The following is an 18471-nucleotide window of genomic DNA, read 5'->3' as shown; positions in this document are numbered from 1 at the left end:
ATGACTATCGTTAGTCCCGTACCAATTTTTTTCAGCTTTTTACACTCGCCAATTAGTCCCGTACTATCTCTTGTCCGGGGCTAAGGAGAAAACTGACCTGTTTACACTCGTATTTCTTAGCCCCGGACTTTCCAAACCACATGAATATTCATAATTACGCTGTGTACTGTACGCGTACACGCACGCACCGGCAGCACTTGATTACCTCGTTTCTGATTGGTCAGTGAGGGTCGGACTTCGTCTCCGTCGCTTTGCCCAGGATTATTTTTTCGTTCTGTTTACACTCACTTGCTTGGCACCGCAACCCCTGCTATTTTGCAGGGCCAGATAGTACCGTACTATCGGTGGGGCTAGCCCACTTTGGCAAAAACGAGTGTAAACAGAAAGTGGGCTAAGGATAGTCCCGTACCAACGGTGGGGCTAAGCCCCCCCCCCCCCCCCCCCACCTTAGCCCCACCGTTGGTCCGGGGCTAAGCAAAAATTTACAAGTGTAAAAAGCCGTAATGATGCAAATAGATTGAAGAATTAATTGTAATCTTTTGGATGTCTGCTGCCATCTACGCTTTCGCCAAAAGAGTCAAAGACATGAATGTCTGTCTTATTCCTGTTCTCACGTCCCTTCATTTCCTTGCTTTTCTCCTTTCAGACGCTACAATATCACTTTTTTTTTCCTCTACAACTATCATCTGTTTCTCTTGACACGCTTCTGTCGAAGATCGCTGTCTCTGTTGTGCATTTTTCGTTTGCTTTTTTGTCTTCTATTTGTTAATCGTTTCCATCCATTTTGTCCCGTACAGCCTTTCCTTCAGTAGTTGTCTTGTTGTCTAGTCTTGTTTCATGTTTGTTCGCGTCTGTAGTCTTGTCCATTCCGTTTTGTCCCGCACATCCTTTTCTCCAGCAGTTGTTTTGTTATCCAGTCTTGTCCTATGTTGTTCACGTCTATTATAGTAAGTGTATTTATCTGTGAATCTCTCAGTGGGCTCCAAACTTCTTCCTCTTTTTTTTCTCCCCTTTTGTATTTATGACGCTTCAATTAATCTTTCCATTGATGTTATTATTCCAGAGGGGCCCACATTCTACAAGCTCTGTCTTTTTAGTGGGTCTCTCCATTTTTCGCACTTTAAGCAAAGTTATACATGTACTTTATTTCGATCACTTCTGTTTTTTTTTTATTATAATATATAATTATACATGATAGAAAATGCGGACGAGGGGGCGGAATTGCTTTTGTTCTTATCACACTCGTTATCGTTTAAAGTAAGACCTGATTTGATATGTAACAGAAATGAATTTGATTGCATGTGTGTTGAAATCAATATATGTAATAGAAGAAAGATAATACTTTGTGTTGTATACAGGCCCCCTCATCCAGACAGTAATTAATTTTTGGAAAATTTGGATGTTTTATTAGAGCTGATCAATCAAGAAAACAAAGATGTTTACTTGGTGGGTCATTTCAATATTGATCTTTTGAATCAAGGAAGTAATGCTAAGAATAAGTTTTGCAACATTCTGCAAGCAAATTTCTGTAATGTCACTATAGATAAGCCCTCGAGAATGACGGTTAACTCATCAACATTGATTGATAATATTGTTACTAATATTGACACAGATCATTCGATATCTGGTCTTTTGTATAGTGATATATCTGATCATTTACCTATATTTTTTATCTGTGACGAGATACAACATTCCCATGTCAAGCAAACAGAAAGTAAGAAGAAGCGCAAATTCACATCAGAAAATATATCATTACTCAACGACGATTTAATCTCGGAGACATGGGATGATGTACTGCTTTGCGCAGACCCAAATATTGCTTATGATACGTTTTGGAATATATTTCTTTCTTATTTTAACAAACATATCCCCGCAATTGAAAGGGAAAGTAATAGAAAAATTAAAAATCCATGGATAACAAAAGGAATTTTCTGATCAATAAAGAAAAGAAATATGTTGTATAAATGCAGTTTACGGTATCCTAATAATGATAATGTTAATCGATATACATTATATAGAAATAAATTGACACAAATTATAAGGCTTTCCCGTAGGATGTTTTATACAGAAGCCTTTCAAAATGCTACTGGAAATATGTCAGCCACTTGGAAAGTTATTAATAATGTTATTGGTAAGCAAAAGAATATGTCAACATTTCAAATTATGCGTGACGGTCAAACTCTCTGTAACCCTAGGGATGTAGCATGTTGTTTCAATGAGTATTTTGTTGCTATAGGTCCAAGTCAAGCTTCAAAAATAGATCCCACACAAACTGATTTTTCGCAGTATTTAGGTGCGTCAAATGATAATTCACTATTTTTTAAACCAACAGATTATGGTGAGATTCTTGACATTGTTCACTCACTAAAATCAAGTTATGCAACTGGTCATGATGAAATGAGTACGTATTTTTTTTTTTTAACAGATTATTGGTAGTATACTGACACCCTAAGTGTACATTTGTAATTTGTCACTCTCAACTGGTATATTTCCGAATGTATGTAAAATTGCTGAAGTTATTCCAATATATAAAAAAGACGACTCTTCTTTTGTATCAAATTACCGTCCTATTTCTATTCTTCCTAGCATATCTAAGGTAATAGAAAGGCTTGTATATAAAAGATTGTATGATTTTTTGACACAATATGATATATTTAACCAAGACCAGTATGGTTTCAGGAAATTTCATTCAACAGATATGGCACTAGTCCAATTATACGATAGAGTGTCGACTGCCTTAGCTGAACAAAAACATGTCATCGGTGTTTTCATGGACCTCAGCAAGGCATTCGACACTCTTGACCACACTATCCTCATACGTAAATTGCAGTGTTATGGTGTTCGTGGCATTCCACTTGAATGGTTTAAAGACTACTTGTTAAATAGAAAGCAATATGTGTACTATGAGTCTGTTAACTCTGAAGTATTACCTATAAACTCTATACAATGTGGAGTCCCACAAGAATCCATATTGGGACCGTTATTATTTCTAGTGTATGTAAATGATATTTCAAACTCATCTAAGTCACTGCAATATACGTTTATTACTATGGGATGCGCTGATGCTCCATACCGCTTGTGTTGCCGATAGTGATACGCGATCTTTCACCATGGAGACGGTACTGTGAGCTGCGTGCATCATTTCGAATCAAACAGGTTAGTGAGAAGAGTCGTCTTGCCGGGATCGGTCATGTTTGCAAAAGCATGCCCGATTCTGAAACGATTCTTTCCTACCCTTTTCACCTTCCGCTCCCCGGCAACTGATGAAGAGAGCGGTGTTTTGGGACTAACCTGTTTTTCAATTTCACTTGTTTTGTTTTGGCTAACTCCTGTCGGGGTGTCGCCGTTTATTTTGGCCAATGTTCCGGTATTTCATATATATATTTGCTGATGACACCAATGTATTTTGTTCCAATTTTGATTTTCATTCACTCCTAAGAACTCTTAACACTGAATTACCGAAATTATCTATGCGGTTTAAGAGTAAAAGATTATCACTTAATCTGAAAAAGACAAATTTTATGTATTTCTATAACAAGAAGCACAACAATGAAATGCAACATTTAAATATTATAGTGGATGGTGTATTATTGGAACAAAAACAGAGTATTAAATTCCTCGGAATATATATAAATGAAAATATGAAATGGAATGTTCATGTACAATATATCTTTGATAAAGTATCTCGTAATGTTGGTATACTTCAAAAGTTAAAGTATTATGTCCCTCAGAATATTTTATTTATGTTATATAATTCACTGATATTATCGCATATACATTTCTTACTGCAACATTGTATGGGCAACATCAAAAAGCCAAATTGATAGTATATTACTTTTGCAAAAGAAAGCAATACGTATATGCACCAGCTCAGGTTATCGAGACCATTCAGATCCTTTATTCGCAGAATTAAGAACACTTAAGGTAATGACATTAACTTTTTGCAAAACTCACTCTTTATGTTTCGCTTACATAATGGTCAGTTGCCATCTTCTTTTTACTCATTATTTCAATTAAATAAGGAAATACATTCTTATCCAACAAGACAATCTGATAAGTTTCACTTGTACAATCCCAAAACAGTGATGGTTCTGAAATCTGTCAGACACACCGGACCCGATGTTTGGAATTCTCTTCCTTCTGAAATTCGAAGTTTAAAGTCCACGTATTCTTTTAGGAAGGCTGTAAAAACGATGTTGTCATCTGAATATCAGTAATTCCATTGTCATTGTTATATACACGAAATTCTTTCGTACAAATATCGACACAATTAATCTATTATGTAATAATGATTATGTAACCGACCATGACCTGTATCAACTGTCCACCTGTACCTCGTTGAAGAAATATTTTGTCATGTCTTGCTAAATCAGTGATACAGGTGATTTTATTTTGTATAAACCTTTAGTGAAAGCAGACAAGCCTCTCCCTTCCTTTTCTCCTTTCAACTATCCTATCTCTATGCAAGTCATCCCTCCCTCCTATTCTCCTTCCGATGTACATTATATACTATGTTATGCTACGGGGGCTGCACGCAAATCAATCTACGCTTATGCTGTAGCCCCTCTGTATTATTCATTGTGGTATGTTTTGTTGTACTTTTGCTGTACATTGTACACAGGCAATGAACAAGAAAATACTTATATATATTATGATATTTATGTTTGTACATGAATGTGTATATGTACAATGATGATACAGAAACCAATAAATCAAATCAAATCAAATCAAATTACTATAAGGTCCTCCTCAATTGTTTTACATTTTTTCGATACATAAGGTTCTGTTTACCTAATTCTCTGTTGCCAAAAGAAGTGTAACTTATATGTTTTGTCGAAAAATGAAATAAACTTTGAGTTGAATTAAATTGAAATACAAAGCTTATGTTAGGAGCTTTGGTCTTTACAGCAAATTAGTTTTGAAAACAACCGACGACGTCACTGGCTGTAGCTATTTCACGTCTTAAAGGAGCGTATAAGGCCTAAATACTCATCATAATATATTATAGACCGGTAAAATTATCTTTAATAAGATGCTCGGGATCACAAGTTTTTTGTTTTTGTTTTTTTTTTTCTCGTACAGTACACTCTATATTGAAATCTTCGAATCCCCAAAACACTGCACGCTACGTGTGCGACTTCACAATGCTAATGCGGCACAATGAATCCTTCATTTAAGATATAATGGAATAGAGTAAAGATACCAAAAGATATTCTGACGGAGAATTACACTGGACGACTCTGTGTGCAAAAATGTGATAGGTATTTGTGATCACTTCCTCGCTGGCAAAGATCTCAAAAAGCAAGGCGGTGGAGCAGTAATCTGCAATTCATAAGTCACAACTCATTATTTGAATCTAGACGGAAACAATATTCCGTAACACGAAGTCTACTCATGTGTCTATGACTCTACGAGGACGTCGAGTCATACAGTATCAATGATACACCTTCCTATCATCTGTCAAACGGTTTATTCTCTCCAGTTCTTAGTTCACTAATTTGTAACAAATAGTAACGTGTATAACACTTCTACAATGGTATTTGTTTGTTTTTTGCTTGTTCTAATATTTCTTCTTGCGATTTTCACGCCATTCAATAATATCTCTTTTTTTATATCCACATTTCGGTTCCGTTATTCTCTTCAGATTGAAGATCTGGACTTACGTTTTGATAATGATGATATCGTAAAGCTCTCCTCGGTGGGAGAAGACTTTGCCCAATGGGTGTGTACTATGCCACGTCTTTCAAAGTTCATACTGGAATGCGCCTACTTGCCCGATAGTTTCCTCTCAACAGCCGCCACCTTATCATCATCATGTCAGGTATGTACATGTAGTATTTGAATATAATTTATATGAGTGATGCAGTGTTGGGAAAGGAATGATTTTTTTTTTTCGATATAGATGAAAAAGAGTCTGTATTGTAGGGTGGTGTAGTGACTCCTTTAGCGAATCAATCCTATTTTACTTGATATTGACATAACTTTATTTATAACTCCAGTCCTCCAAAGTCAGCATTATAAAATTCATGTATAAAAGAAAGAATAGTCCATGAACGCTTTTAATGCAGTGACAAAAGTATGGAAATCAAGTGCAATGCGTTTTTTTTTTTCCGTTATCCTGTTGTGTTTTACACATTCTTTTCTTTACTAATGATACAATGTTTTTATCAGACAAGTTTCATGTGGACTTTTTTGCCATGAAACAAACATTGCACAAGCAGGGGGGGGGGGGGAGAAAGGGAGGGAGAGGGAAATTGAAAGTGAGGTCAGTGAGGGCTCCGTTAATGCGGTATCATTGTGCAGGTGGCGCTGTACTATTCCCAGGAAGTTTTTTTTTTTTTTTTCTTTTAATAGGAAGGGAGAAAAAAATGATATCGTTACTAAAACATAGACACAGAGACGCACATACATGAGTCGGGTTTACATACAAAGACTTTAGCAAATTCAATTCATTTTATTTCATTTCAATTATAATAAATGAAAGAACTAAACAAAACTAATGCTTTATGTTAATTTTGGCTTCAAATAGGCAAAAGTATTTCTTTTTTTTTTTGCTCAAATAGAAAAGTAAACGTTTTGTTAAATATAAATAAATGGCATTATAATCATAATAGATCAAAAGGTAGATATTTTTTTACTGATTTATATCTTTCCATGCAGTGGACGTACGAGACTGCATGGACCTCGGTTTCAATGTACCATTCGTTCACAAAGGGTGTGTGTGTGTGTGTGTCTGTGTGTGTGTGTGTGTGTCATTCCATTGTGCCCATATGATGCAAATACATAGCTTATGTCAGGAGCTTTGATCTTTACAGCAAATTAGTTTTAAAAACAACCAACGACGTCACTGGCTGTAGCTATTTCACGTCATAAAGGAGCGTATAAGGCTTTATATTGAAATCTTGGAATCCCCAAAACACTGCGCGCTATTCGTGTGCGACTTCGCAATGCTAATGCGGCACAATGAATCCTTTTTTTTTTACGATAAAATGGAATAGGGTAAAGCTACTAAAAGATATTCTGACCCAGAATGACACTGGACGACCCTGTGTGCAAAAATGTGAGGTGTTTGTGATCACTTCCTCGATGGCAAATACCTCAAAAAGCAAGGCGGTGGAGCAGTAATTTGCATTCGTAAGTCACAACTCATTGTTTCAATCTAAACGGAAACAATATACCTTAACGCGAAGGTTACTCAGGTGTCTATGACTCTGCGAGGACGTCAAGTCATACAGTAAGAATGATACACCTTCCTATTATCTGTCTATTAGTTTATTCTCTCCAGGTTTTACATTCTTCCATGATTGTGTCATTGACGACTAGTCATAGAGAATGTTACCTTTGCTACAAGAATCCCATAATCACATAGCATTGCTTAATAATGTAACTCAATACTAGACGTTGTGATTTTGTTTGATTGTTTTTCTTGTAAGTGAGGAATCCTTCTCATTTACGCTAGAAACTATTGCGATATGTTTCACCGCGAAGATCGTAACAAATACACAACTTAGTGGATTGTATTTCGTTATCTTCTTCCGCAGAATAATACGTAACTAATTTGTAACATAGTAACGCGTATGATACGTTACCAATGCTCAGAAAATTCAAAGAGCGCGCGCGAGAGAGAGGTACAGAAATAGAGAAAGGAAATTGGTTTGGTAGAGTTTAGAGATTTGTGACTGATTTTTTTTTTCTTTTACAGATAAGCCAATTGAAGATAAGTACACTGTATTACTTGTCAGAGGAAAAATTCATCTCAGAGTCACCAGCAGCAAACTTGGCTGAATTTCTGTGTCGTCTGCCCAATCTTACACGTGCCGATCTCGATGGTCTAGACCTGCCCAGGACATTCTTCAAGACGATTGCCTCCCAGGCTTCACGCCAAAGAGTAAGAATCAGTCATTGTCATCTGTCTAACACTATCGTGTTCAAAATGGGGGGGGGGGGGGCATCAATTATCTTGAGCGCGATATTTCGATTTATTTCACCATGCAGTAATATCATTCCAGTTGCATTAATCAACGAAATCTGCCAATCCCATGAAATATAATCGCATACTTCCCCAATTCCAATTATAAGATGTTGTAAAGGTTGACAAAAAAGAAAACGTCTCAAGCGTGACATTTTAGTCATGTGTAAGCTCAATCCGTACCAACGTTCGACAATCAATGTAAGTCTGTAAAACAAAATGTATCAAAATGAACACGTCTTTGCAACGAAGGCTGATGTTCGAATTCATTAAATTCTTCCGTCGAGGTGTTTTTAATGCAACTGATATGACAAATTGCCCTACATCGACGTAAATAACCACCTCATCAATTCAGTACTTATTTGCGTCGATGTAGGGCACTTTGTCAATCACTTGCGTTGAAGTTGGATGTGTCATCCCATATTCGTAAGAACACGTGATTCAAATATTCAGTATGCTACCATTAAACTGTTTCCTTCAGAGAGTATCAAAATCTATCTATCTTTACAGCTATACGAAGAGCTTGCTTCCAGAAGGCGCTAAATCCATTGAAAAATGACGGATTTAGATCATTTGTGACCGTGCACCTCAAAACGAACATAAAGTCGCACACACTGATTTTGCGTGAGGACTGAAAATAAGTGAAATGGGTCAACCTAGCTGAACTTGACTTTTTCATATTTTCTGAAAGAGCGGGTCTTATTTTACATTATGCTGAAATTTGGAATCATAAAACGGGCAGGAAAGTGTGTTTTCTAGCAGTTTATCTCGAATATTTTTGGTAGAATAGTGTGATTAGGTGTGTCTTTAGAATCCCTTTTTCATTTCTGAAAAACCTTGTCCACACTCTTCACTTTCAACTCTAATAACTTTTGCTTTGAAAGTTGGAATGAATTATTTACAGAATGTGTTAATGAGGCATATTTGATTTCAGTTTAATCTGCTAATCCCTTCATTGTTGTTTCTCTGATGGTTTACTTCCTGTTTTTTGTCACATTCATCGCACAGCCAGCACGGTGTGGTAAAGATTAAGCGCTTGAATAGACACTGTACTTCAGAGCCTCTTTTCTCAGTTCACACTTTTCCTGAGTTTGTGCTTTCTTTCCAATATTTAGATAGGTTAGGAGAGTCCACTTGATTTGAGTTATACATCATTTTAAAGCTTACAGTCTGCTCTTTCAGAATATGGTCTTAACTAAAAAGTCATGTCTGGCGACTTTTTGTTTGTTTTGAGGTGCAGGGTCACATTTGGAAGAAAGCACTCTGTCTCTGTCTCTGTCTCTCTCTTTCTCTCCCTCTCTCTCCCTCTCTCTGTATGTATGTATGGTATATATATATATATATATATATATATATATATATATAAAATATGAGTCTTTTTTCCATTGTGTTCATAATGCTACAGGTGGAATGCATCACCATCAATGGCATGACTATCATGGAGGGACAGAGGTATAAATAATTGTGTTTTTAACTCACTATTATTATACCTTATTAGTGATGAACTAGCATTTTCTACCTGGACAAATAGAAAAATCATATCAAATCAAATGCTCTGTTAAAAAGTGCACACAGTTAAAACCATTTCTATAGCAACCTCTATATGAGACAGTTTCATGCATTTCACTTTTGATAGCCATATTTTCTCTGTAAAAAAAAAAAATTGTGCTGTATCATGCTGTGATGCCGACATCATGTTTGGCACTAGTACACGTCTTGAAGATCCCGTCCAATTAATAATTGATCTATATTGCATTGTTGTCAATTATAAATCTCATTCTTATTCACAACCTATTTTTTGACATTGTTTGTATGCCATTTTTATTTTTTTCATTATAATTTCAGAAATCCCATTTCGATTTACAGTCTTAGCGCTGCACAATTAATTGTTTATATTTCATATGTTATGATTATTAATAGCGTAATGGTAGCAGTGATGTGAAACCAGAGAAAGTAAATGCGAAAAAAATATTGAGTAAAAGGTAGAAATACATTAACGTTGCGTTTTATACTTACACATTAGATATATCCGTCTCATTATAATATTAAAGTCTACTATGATACATAGGCCTATATTTTCGGTTAACGACGTAATGTCAGTAACTTCAGAAGAAAAAAAAACAAAAACATGAGGACATACTACACTTCAGTTAAAGAAATTTGTTCCATTCTAACAATACCGAGTACTTGTAGGCCTAAATTCTTAGTATGAATTGGAAGTGATGTATTAAACAATATATAACGGGGGTGTGTGTGTTGTGGGGGGGGGGTTGAGGGGTGGGTAAAACATTTCAATCAGTGGTGTATCATGATGATTTAGAAACATTTATCTCTAGTAATGTCTAGTTTCGGAAATGACGAGGGTTACCCAAAAGCGAGGTCGTCAACTCGCATGTCGTTGCTGAAAACATTCCCTTTTCGAGATCTTCGCGACGTGCGCTGCTGCTTGCGCAAAATGTAAATGGATTAGCCTTCATATTTTGCTGCTTTAATATTTGCCCAAAGAGTAGGTTGCTAACTTCAGTTTCAGATATTATAGACAGTGTAAACAGTGAAGGGTAAGTTATTTTGAGCAGCGACATGCAACACCGCATATTTGCGTGAAATGTGCAGTGCGATGTTCCACAGGCAAAAAATTGGCTGAAGTTTTAAGGGATGATAAAGTATTGGTGGAGATGAGAATTGGGCTTTTAAATTTTTGGGAGATACCAAGAAAACACTTATGATATGATACAGAGCATACCATTTTAAGAGGAATTCAAAGTTTGTTTGATGAAAATCGGGTTTGAAGTGACTGAAACATCCAAAAACAAAGTAAAACAAACCGATTGTAATAAAGTGTGGGTCCCACGTTTATCAAAATCGCTCTTTTTTTTTTTTTTTGGATATCTCAATCATTTCAAAACCAATTTTCATCAAATAAACGTTGAATTCCTCATTAGAATTACATGCTCTTTCATATTTCATAAGAGGTTTCTCATTATCTCACCAAAAAATGTTAGAAACCTAAAATTACGTCTCAACCAGATCTGTACGATCTCTTTAAAGATAATAGCACGTAAGTTGCGAATTAATACTAGCAATGCTGACGATAAGAGTTCACGTAAACGATGTATGTACGTTATTTGGATCAGACGAAAATTTACAAGTCACCTATAACTATCTGACAAAACTTGATCATTCTTTTCAATCTCCTCTCACTCTCCAATAGATACTAAGTGACGGAAACGGTTCAGAAGGCGACAGCAGCCGCGAAACTGGCCAGGGTTCTTGGCAAGAAAACGAGCACTCTCCGGACGAATCTGAAACAAACATCTAAGGAAGCAGCTTACTAGTCACGGAGTTGATTTCTTGAGAGGACCAGAAACAAAAAAAAAAAAAAAAAAAACAACGAAGAACAAATGCAAGAGGAAGAAAAGAACAAACCAAGAGAGCGAGTTCAACGCTGGAGAGGAAAACTTACTATAATGCTAAACGTCATAACGAAAAGTCACAACGTTCTTAGACAGTGATACCCAAGAGCCGAGGGGGGGGGGGGGAGTGAAGAAAGGAAGTGAAGGAAGGAAGAGGATGAGAACATGGACCTGGATGAAAGGAAGTAACATAAAGCATTGAAGCAACATTCGAATCGTGAAAGAAAGTGAGAAGGGACAAGGATGAGTACGAAGGGAGGACGGGAAGTATAGCACTGTGTAGTGAAACACCGGGAAAAAAATCATTCTAGTGAGGAATCCACGTGCTGGACGACGCCACAACCAAGATTCAGAGAGCTTCAGTGAGCTGAGCTGAAATACAGTCGACCCCTGTTATAACGAAATCCTTGGGACAGGCAGTTTTCTCCCGTCATATCGATATTTCTTTATAACTGGACAAATAAAACAATTGTCACTCTCATAAATGATTGACATGCGAAATATGGTAATTATTATTAGTAATTCATTTACGATATATTTCATGTCTACACGGTTTGACACGCTGATGTCTTTGTAATTGAGCTGCCTATAATGCATGTAGGCCAATAGAGAGAAATGTGTTGTTTAAAGACCACGAATACTGTGTGTACAGTATTTTAAGAATGTTCTTTTAAGGATATTCCCTCATAGTTCTTTGAAATCGCATACAAGATGTCTTGTAATGGGATTCTTCATTATCATTCTATAGCTCATAGGATGTTATCGTCTTTTGCCTTCTTCCTCGTTATGTGTTATTTGATGGAGACTCATTGCGTTTTGAAATGTCATCTATATTGCTTTCTTTAGAACGAGTTTCTTGTCCTGCTTCGGGATTAGAGTTGTTATTTTGTGACTGGATAAACATTCCTATAATGAGACAGTGAATTTGACTCAAATCGAATGAACCCAATCAAATCTACATGATTCAGGGAACTGTACACTCAAGTATAGGAGAGTAATATCAAGTATCGTAATCGAGAAACGATATTAGATTGGTACCTTTCTCGCTCAATGAATAGAGCTTGGCCTTCTCTCGATTAATGAAATTAGATTTTCACCCTGCTCGAGAAATGGAGTTTGGTTTGAGCCTTGCTTGACAAGTGAAATTAGATTTGGATCCTGCGCGAGCAGTGAACTTGGGTTTACATTTCTGCCAGGAAGTAAGATTGGGTTTGCAATGTGGCTGAAAAGTGAACTTGGGTATAATATACCCAAGTTCACTTTTCAGCCACATTGCAAACCCAATATATAGGTTCGCTGATTCGAATCATTATATTATAATGATTCGAATCAGCGAACCTATATGTCATTACAATTCGAGTCATATCCGACTCGGGTCGCCAGCTTGCATCATCGAATATCGAGATAATACTATTCTTCTTGTCAAAAATAATTTTGATACCCATTCAATCATGAAAAATAGAACACACAATCTTGTATTATTTCAGTATTGCGGTTACGATACACCATTCCGATGAAAATGCTGTAATACATCATGAGTCATTATGCGTTGTTGAATTAAGCTTTGAATAACCTGTTTCTAATGACTGGGACGTCGATAGTTCTGGAATTTAGCGTTGCTGTTAATAGTGCGTTGTTTGTAAAAAGTGTACAGGAAATGAATATTCATGTCGATTTTTTTTTTCGTGTTTATGCTTGTCATTACAACTCCGTGTGATCGAGATAGCCTGTATAGGACTTTTATCACAAGCCAAATTTACAGTGTCTGTTATTCATCTATTTATTTATTTATTTTTTTGCTACAATCGCATTCCCTAATGTAGCGTTGTCTCCCTTCAATCTCTTTCCGAAATTCCTTCATTTTCCTTTTCTTCTGCACATTCAAAAACACATTGCAAAGCTACAGCTGTACTTCCCGATACACATTTGCATGTCACTGTCTCTATGTATTTCCCTCCCTCTCTCTCTCTCTCTCTCTGTTGTCTTTGTATGCCAGTGTTGTCTCTTATAGTCCTATTTAAATATCATTTTGTTTTCTCTCTGAATGGAGCTTCCGAAATCAAAATATGTTGTACTGATTTTTTTATTATTATTAGAATGGCCAGCATTATGGCAAGGGCTGTCTATTCAGTTAGGTCGATCCTTTTTTCATACAGTACGTATTTGTTATCTTATGTGATTTATTACAATGTTTTGTCATGTCAATAATGTATCAAAATTTCTCACTATTGTTTTATACAGTTTCTTTATTAATTTGCCGCTTGTAGTATGAAATGTACATTCAATGTTTTGTCCAAAAAAAAAAAAATGTGAATAAATTTCCCACTTAATTCTGCAAGTCTACAAATCAGTAAGACACACAACCTAATCATGCTAATGTTTGTTTGTTTGTTTGTTTGTTTGTTTGTTTGTTCATTTCCATCTGAGAAGATGACTGGATAGCCCATATTCAGCTGCGTTTAACTGGTCTTCTATGGGGTCCAGTTGGATGTGAGTTGGGACCACTTCACCGGGTTAACACCCTGTTCTTTGCGATGAATGAATGAAGCGGGATCTTTTTCTAGCATGAGTTGTTACTCTCTCACACACGTGACCTCCATTTTATATCCTATCCGAGGGAGAGAGTGTGTTTCCTCTTGCTAGAGGAGACAGTATGCTTACACACAACATTGCTCAGTCCAGACCCGGGTTCGAACGCGGGCCGCGTGATCGTGTGACCGAGTCAACTCGCCGCTTTAAGTTTCAAGTTGCAAGTTTCAAGTTTATTTCATATTTCCATTTCTCAGTGATGGGATTACAAAATGATTGACAATAAAACAAAAGTACAAAACATATACAACCATATCTTATGTTTGAAGAAAAAAAAAAAGACAAACAAACATTACACACAAATATAAATGGTCATTTTCATCTGAGGATATCACAAATAAATGTCAGAAATATGATGGGGCCTACATAAAAGCAAAGATGCTTGTAAAAACTGTAGGTTCCCGAGTTTATAGGCGTGAAATTATACGGAGAACGGACATGTTTATCTCGACCAACTGAAATTGTACCAGTGCAAAATCAGTATTAAAAACGAACTATCGAACCACATGAATACTTTAGTATCGCTTAAACGAGACTGTACATATTTCGCCGTGTTTACACACACACACTCACACAAAAAGTGCTATAACGGTATCGTCAAATAACTTGGAGCTGCAGACAAAGACAAAAGACTGGGGGTATTAAAAAAAATGTTGCTAAGAGCCGGGTAGTGTGTATCCACTAAGTAATAGCCGTTTTAGTTTGCGTTTGAAGGTGAATAAGGATAAGAAAGAAGTAATATCTTGAGGGAGGTCATTCCAGTATCTGGGTCCAGTAAACATAATTGTTTTCTTTGCAAAAATAGTGCGAGTACGGGGAAGGTGATAAGCGTCACTCTGACGAGTGGGGTAGCAATGAATAGAGCGATTTCTTTTGAACATGTGAATAAAAACGGATGGTAACTCATTAGTTGTTAGTTTATACATGAAAATTCCAAGATTATAATGAAATAGGTCTGGAATTTTCAGAATTCTGTTTTGATGAAAAAAACAGTTGGTATGAGCAAAATATCCGGCGTGGTTTATAATTCTTATTGCACGCTTTTGAATACGAAGAAGGGAATCTAATAGTAAATTGATTGCATTTCCCCACGCCAAAATTCCATAATTAAAGTGTGGAGATATTAAAGAAGAATATATACTCTGCAAAATATAAACAGGGAACAAATGTTTAAGCTTGTTTAAAATTCCAATATTTCTGGACAAAATTTTACTTACAAAATTAATATGAGTTTTCCAGGATAATTCTCGGTCAATCCAAAGCCCTAAAAACTTTGCGTTATTGACCTGCGTTAAACATATATCATTTATTTTGATCTCATGTGGGACAACATTCAAAGAATTACTGAATACCATATAATAAGTTTTTTCTATATTCAGGGATAATTTGTTGGCATAAATCCAGGATTGCACAGACCTAAGCTCAGTATTCATCATATCAATTAATGTATTAGGGTCTCGATGAGAAAAAAACAAACTTGTGTCATCAGCAAAACAAATAAATGATAAAATTGGCGATGATTTTTGAAGGTCATTTATGTATAAAATAAATAAAAGTGGGCCCAAGAGGGAGCCCTGTGGGACTCCACATGAAATAAGTTTTAACTGCGAATCATAGCCGTTAATGTTAACAAATTGCTTTCTATCAGTTAAGTAACTCTTAAACCATTCGAGAGGTGGCCCGCGAATTCCATAATGATACAGTTTAGAAAATAAAATTTCGTGATCTATCGTATCAAAAGCTTTAGAGAAATCAAGAAAAACTCCAATTGTATGCTCAAAATTATCTATAGCATGAGCTACCTTGTCTATAAAAGTGAGTAAAGCATGGGTTGTATTATAATGTTTTCTGAAACCAAACTGAGAATCTGATAAAATATTATGATTTGTGAGAAATTTCAATAATCGCGTGTAAACTAACCTTTCAAGGATTTTAGAGATCGAAGTCAATAGAGAAATTGGTCGGTAATTATTCACCAAATCTTTCTGTCCCTTCTTAAAGATAGGGACAACTTTTGCAACTTTCATTTTATTGGGGACTTTACCATTAACTAGAGATTGATTAAAAATGTATGTTAAAGGAGAAATGATTTGATTCAAAACATTTTTTAAAAGAAAATTTGTAATTCCATCATATCCTGAACTTTTTTTATCGTTTAGATTCTTGACGATATCAACAATTTCTTCTTCAACAATAGGTTCAAAAAATATTGATTGAGGATTCCTATTACCTAAATATCTATGATATTCAGTTGGGGATTTCGGAATTTTACTGGCAAGATGTAGACCAAGACTTGCGAAACAATTATTAAAAGATTCCGCCATGCTAACCGGATCGTTAATCTGCCGGCCGTCCGCCGAAATATATTTGGGAAGATCAGTATTGGTTTTGTATTTGAGTGTCTCGTTAATCACCTTCCACGTACTCTTCACATCGTGTTTATATTTAACAAACTGTCGCGAAAAATAATTCCGCTTAGCAACACGTATTAAGGATGTCAATATATTCCGATATCGAGTATATCTTGATTTATTTTGAGGGCATGGATCTTTGCGATATTTATGAAAAAGACTATTCTTGCGGTTAATGGACTTGAGTAGAGATTTTGTTACCCATGGTTGTCGAGGTACTTTTTTATAATTTGAATGGTGAGGTCTTTGAAGAGGAACACTAGATTCATAGTTAGTGGTCAAAATATTCATAAAATTTTCAAATGCTAAATCAGTATCGCTTTGAGAGTATACAGTGGACCAATCTTCTGAACTTAATTTCTCCCTAAGTTTATTAAGGTTAGATTCAGACATTACACGAATACCCGGATTGTGGGTGTGAGAAACATTAGCAGTCATAAAATTTGACACAAGGGCATAGATTGGAAAATGATCAGTGACGTCAGAAACTATTATGCCAGATGTGATGTCAGAAAATAAGTCATTTACAAAAATGTTATCAATAAGAGTAGATACATCATCGGTTATTCGAGTCGGTTTTCTTGTAAGGGGAATGAATGATTTCGACAACATAAGGTTCAGAAAATCTGCGCACATAAGATTATCGTTGTAATTAAAACGATTGAGGTTAAAGTCACCCATGACAAAACATGTCTTACTATCAAAATAACTGCTTGAAATAAGGCCGCAAAATGACTCTAAAAATTCAGCAGGGTTTGAGCTGGGTGGTCGATAAATCTCCCCAATTATAATATTACCTTTATTTAAGGTTTTGACCTCAATAAATACACTCTCAAAAACTTCTGACATCACGCTATATTTTTCCAAAAAAACACATTCTAAATTCTGTGACAAATAAAATCCGACTCCTCCTCCTTTCTTCCATGTTCTGTTATTTGTTATGAGTCTAAAGCCGTCTATTGTAAGCAGCGAAGAGGGTGATGTCTCCTTTAACCAAGTTTCACTGAGCCCGATAATATTATATTCGGTTTTCATCGTGCTCACAAGAGAAAGAAATTGATCAAAGTTTTTATTTAAGCTTCTGATATTAAAATGTGAAATAAAAAGTTGAGTTACGTCATTATGAGTGAGTGAAAGAAGTTCATCCTCTGTGTGATAGTGAGTGAATACATTTTGGACTGCGGCATCGTTACAGTCGAAATCTAGTCTCAATTCAGAAGTCTGCATATTTAAGAAAGTGACGATGTCGGAATCTTCGCCCTCTTCGCTGTTTTCTGAAATTACTGGTGTCATATCAGCAGGTGACTGAGGATAAAGCATGCTAAAAGCAGCGGCGTTCGAGTTAACAGTGGTATTTGGATTCATCATTGTGCATGATACAGAATAGGTGAATATAAAGATAGGCTGTTAACAGAAAATAGGTGCTCAAAAATACATCTGCTGTTGGATTTTAAAGGAAAATAGGTGAAAGAACATTTACCCTGATAATAGACGGTTAAGGAATGTTCAGTTTCCGTACGCAAAACAAGACATGTCAAAAATTCAACGGTATCTGCGTGAGCATAATGCGTAGGGAATGTGGTTGTTACTAGTCTATAGGAGGGCACAATTGCACTGAACAGTTCAGAGAGGTAATTGCAAAGGCAAGCAGACAATACATTATTGGGGGTGGTCGAAAACACCGTAGAAACACATTTGTGTAAACACAAGGATAACAGTTTGCTCAGGGTAGGTGGCAACTTACATAGAGGAGTCAGATACACCAGGGTGACACATTTTTGCATAAACATTGATAACAAATTTCTGAGAGGAGTCGGAAGCACCGTGGTAATACATCTTTGCATATACAATAACAAATAGCTGAGAACAGGTAGTGAGTTGGTTTGAGCGGTCAAAGACACTGGAATAACACGTTTTTGCATACACAAGGATGGCAGATTACTGAAAGCTGACAAGTTGGTAGCTGTGGAGAGCACCGGCATAACACATTTTTGCATACGCAATAGGAAGTTCATTAACACGGTTATGTAAATTTTTGTGAATTTCGCTAAGAGAGACAGCACAGTGGGCGTGAAAATAGCAATATAGA

At 36.1% G+C, this 18471-nt stretch overlaps 2 protein-coding genes across 2 annotated transcripts in view; both read left to right on the top strand.

Moving 5' to 3' along the window:
• LOC140236253 (uncharacterized) overlaps nucleotides 1–9431 on the top strand; it is a 28297-nt gene extending 18866 nt beyond the window's left edge. The window contains 2 exon segments of the mRNA XM_072316216.1: nucleotides 7745–7924; nucleotides 9375–9431. Of these exon segments, the coding sequence (XP_072172317.1) occupies nucleotides 7745–7924; nucleotides 9375–9431 (237 nt within the window).
• LOC140235878 (uncharacterized) overlaps nucleotides 1–11288 on the top strand; it is a 52301-nt gene extending 41013 nt beyond the window's left edge. Inside the window, exon 4 of the mRNA XM_072315872.1 lies at nucleotides 11181–11288. Coding sequence (XP_072171973.1) covers nucleotides 11181–11288 — 108 coding nt within the window. The remainder of the gene's footprint in view (nucleotides 1–11180) is intronic.
• Nucleotides 11289–18471: the final 7183 nt, after the last annotated feature.

This window comes from Diadema setosum, chromosome 12 (genome assembly GCF_964275005.1).
Source record: "Diadema setosum chromosome 12, eeDiaSeto1, whole genome shotgun sequence".
In the NCBI taxonomy this organism is placed as follows: domain Eukaryota; kingdom Metazoa; phylum Echinodermata; class Echinoidea; order Diadematoida; family Diadematidae; genus Diadema; species Diadema setosum.
This window is presented reverse-complemented; position numbering and strand designations above follow the sequence as displayed.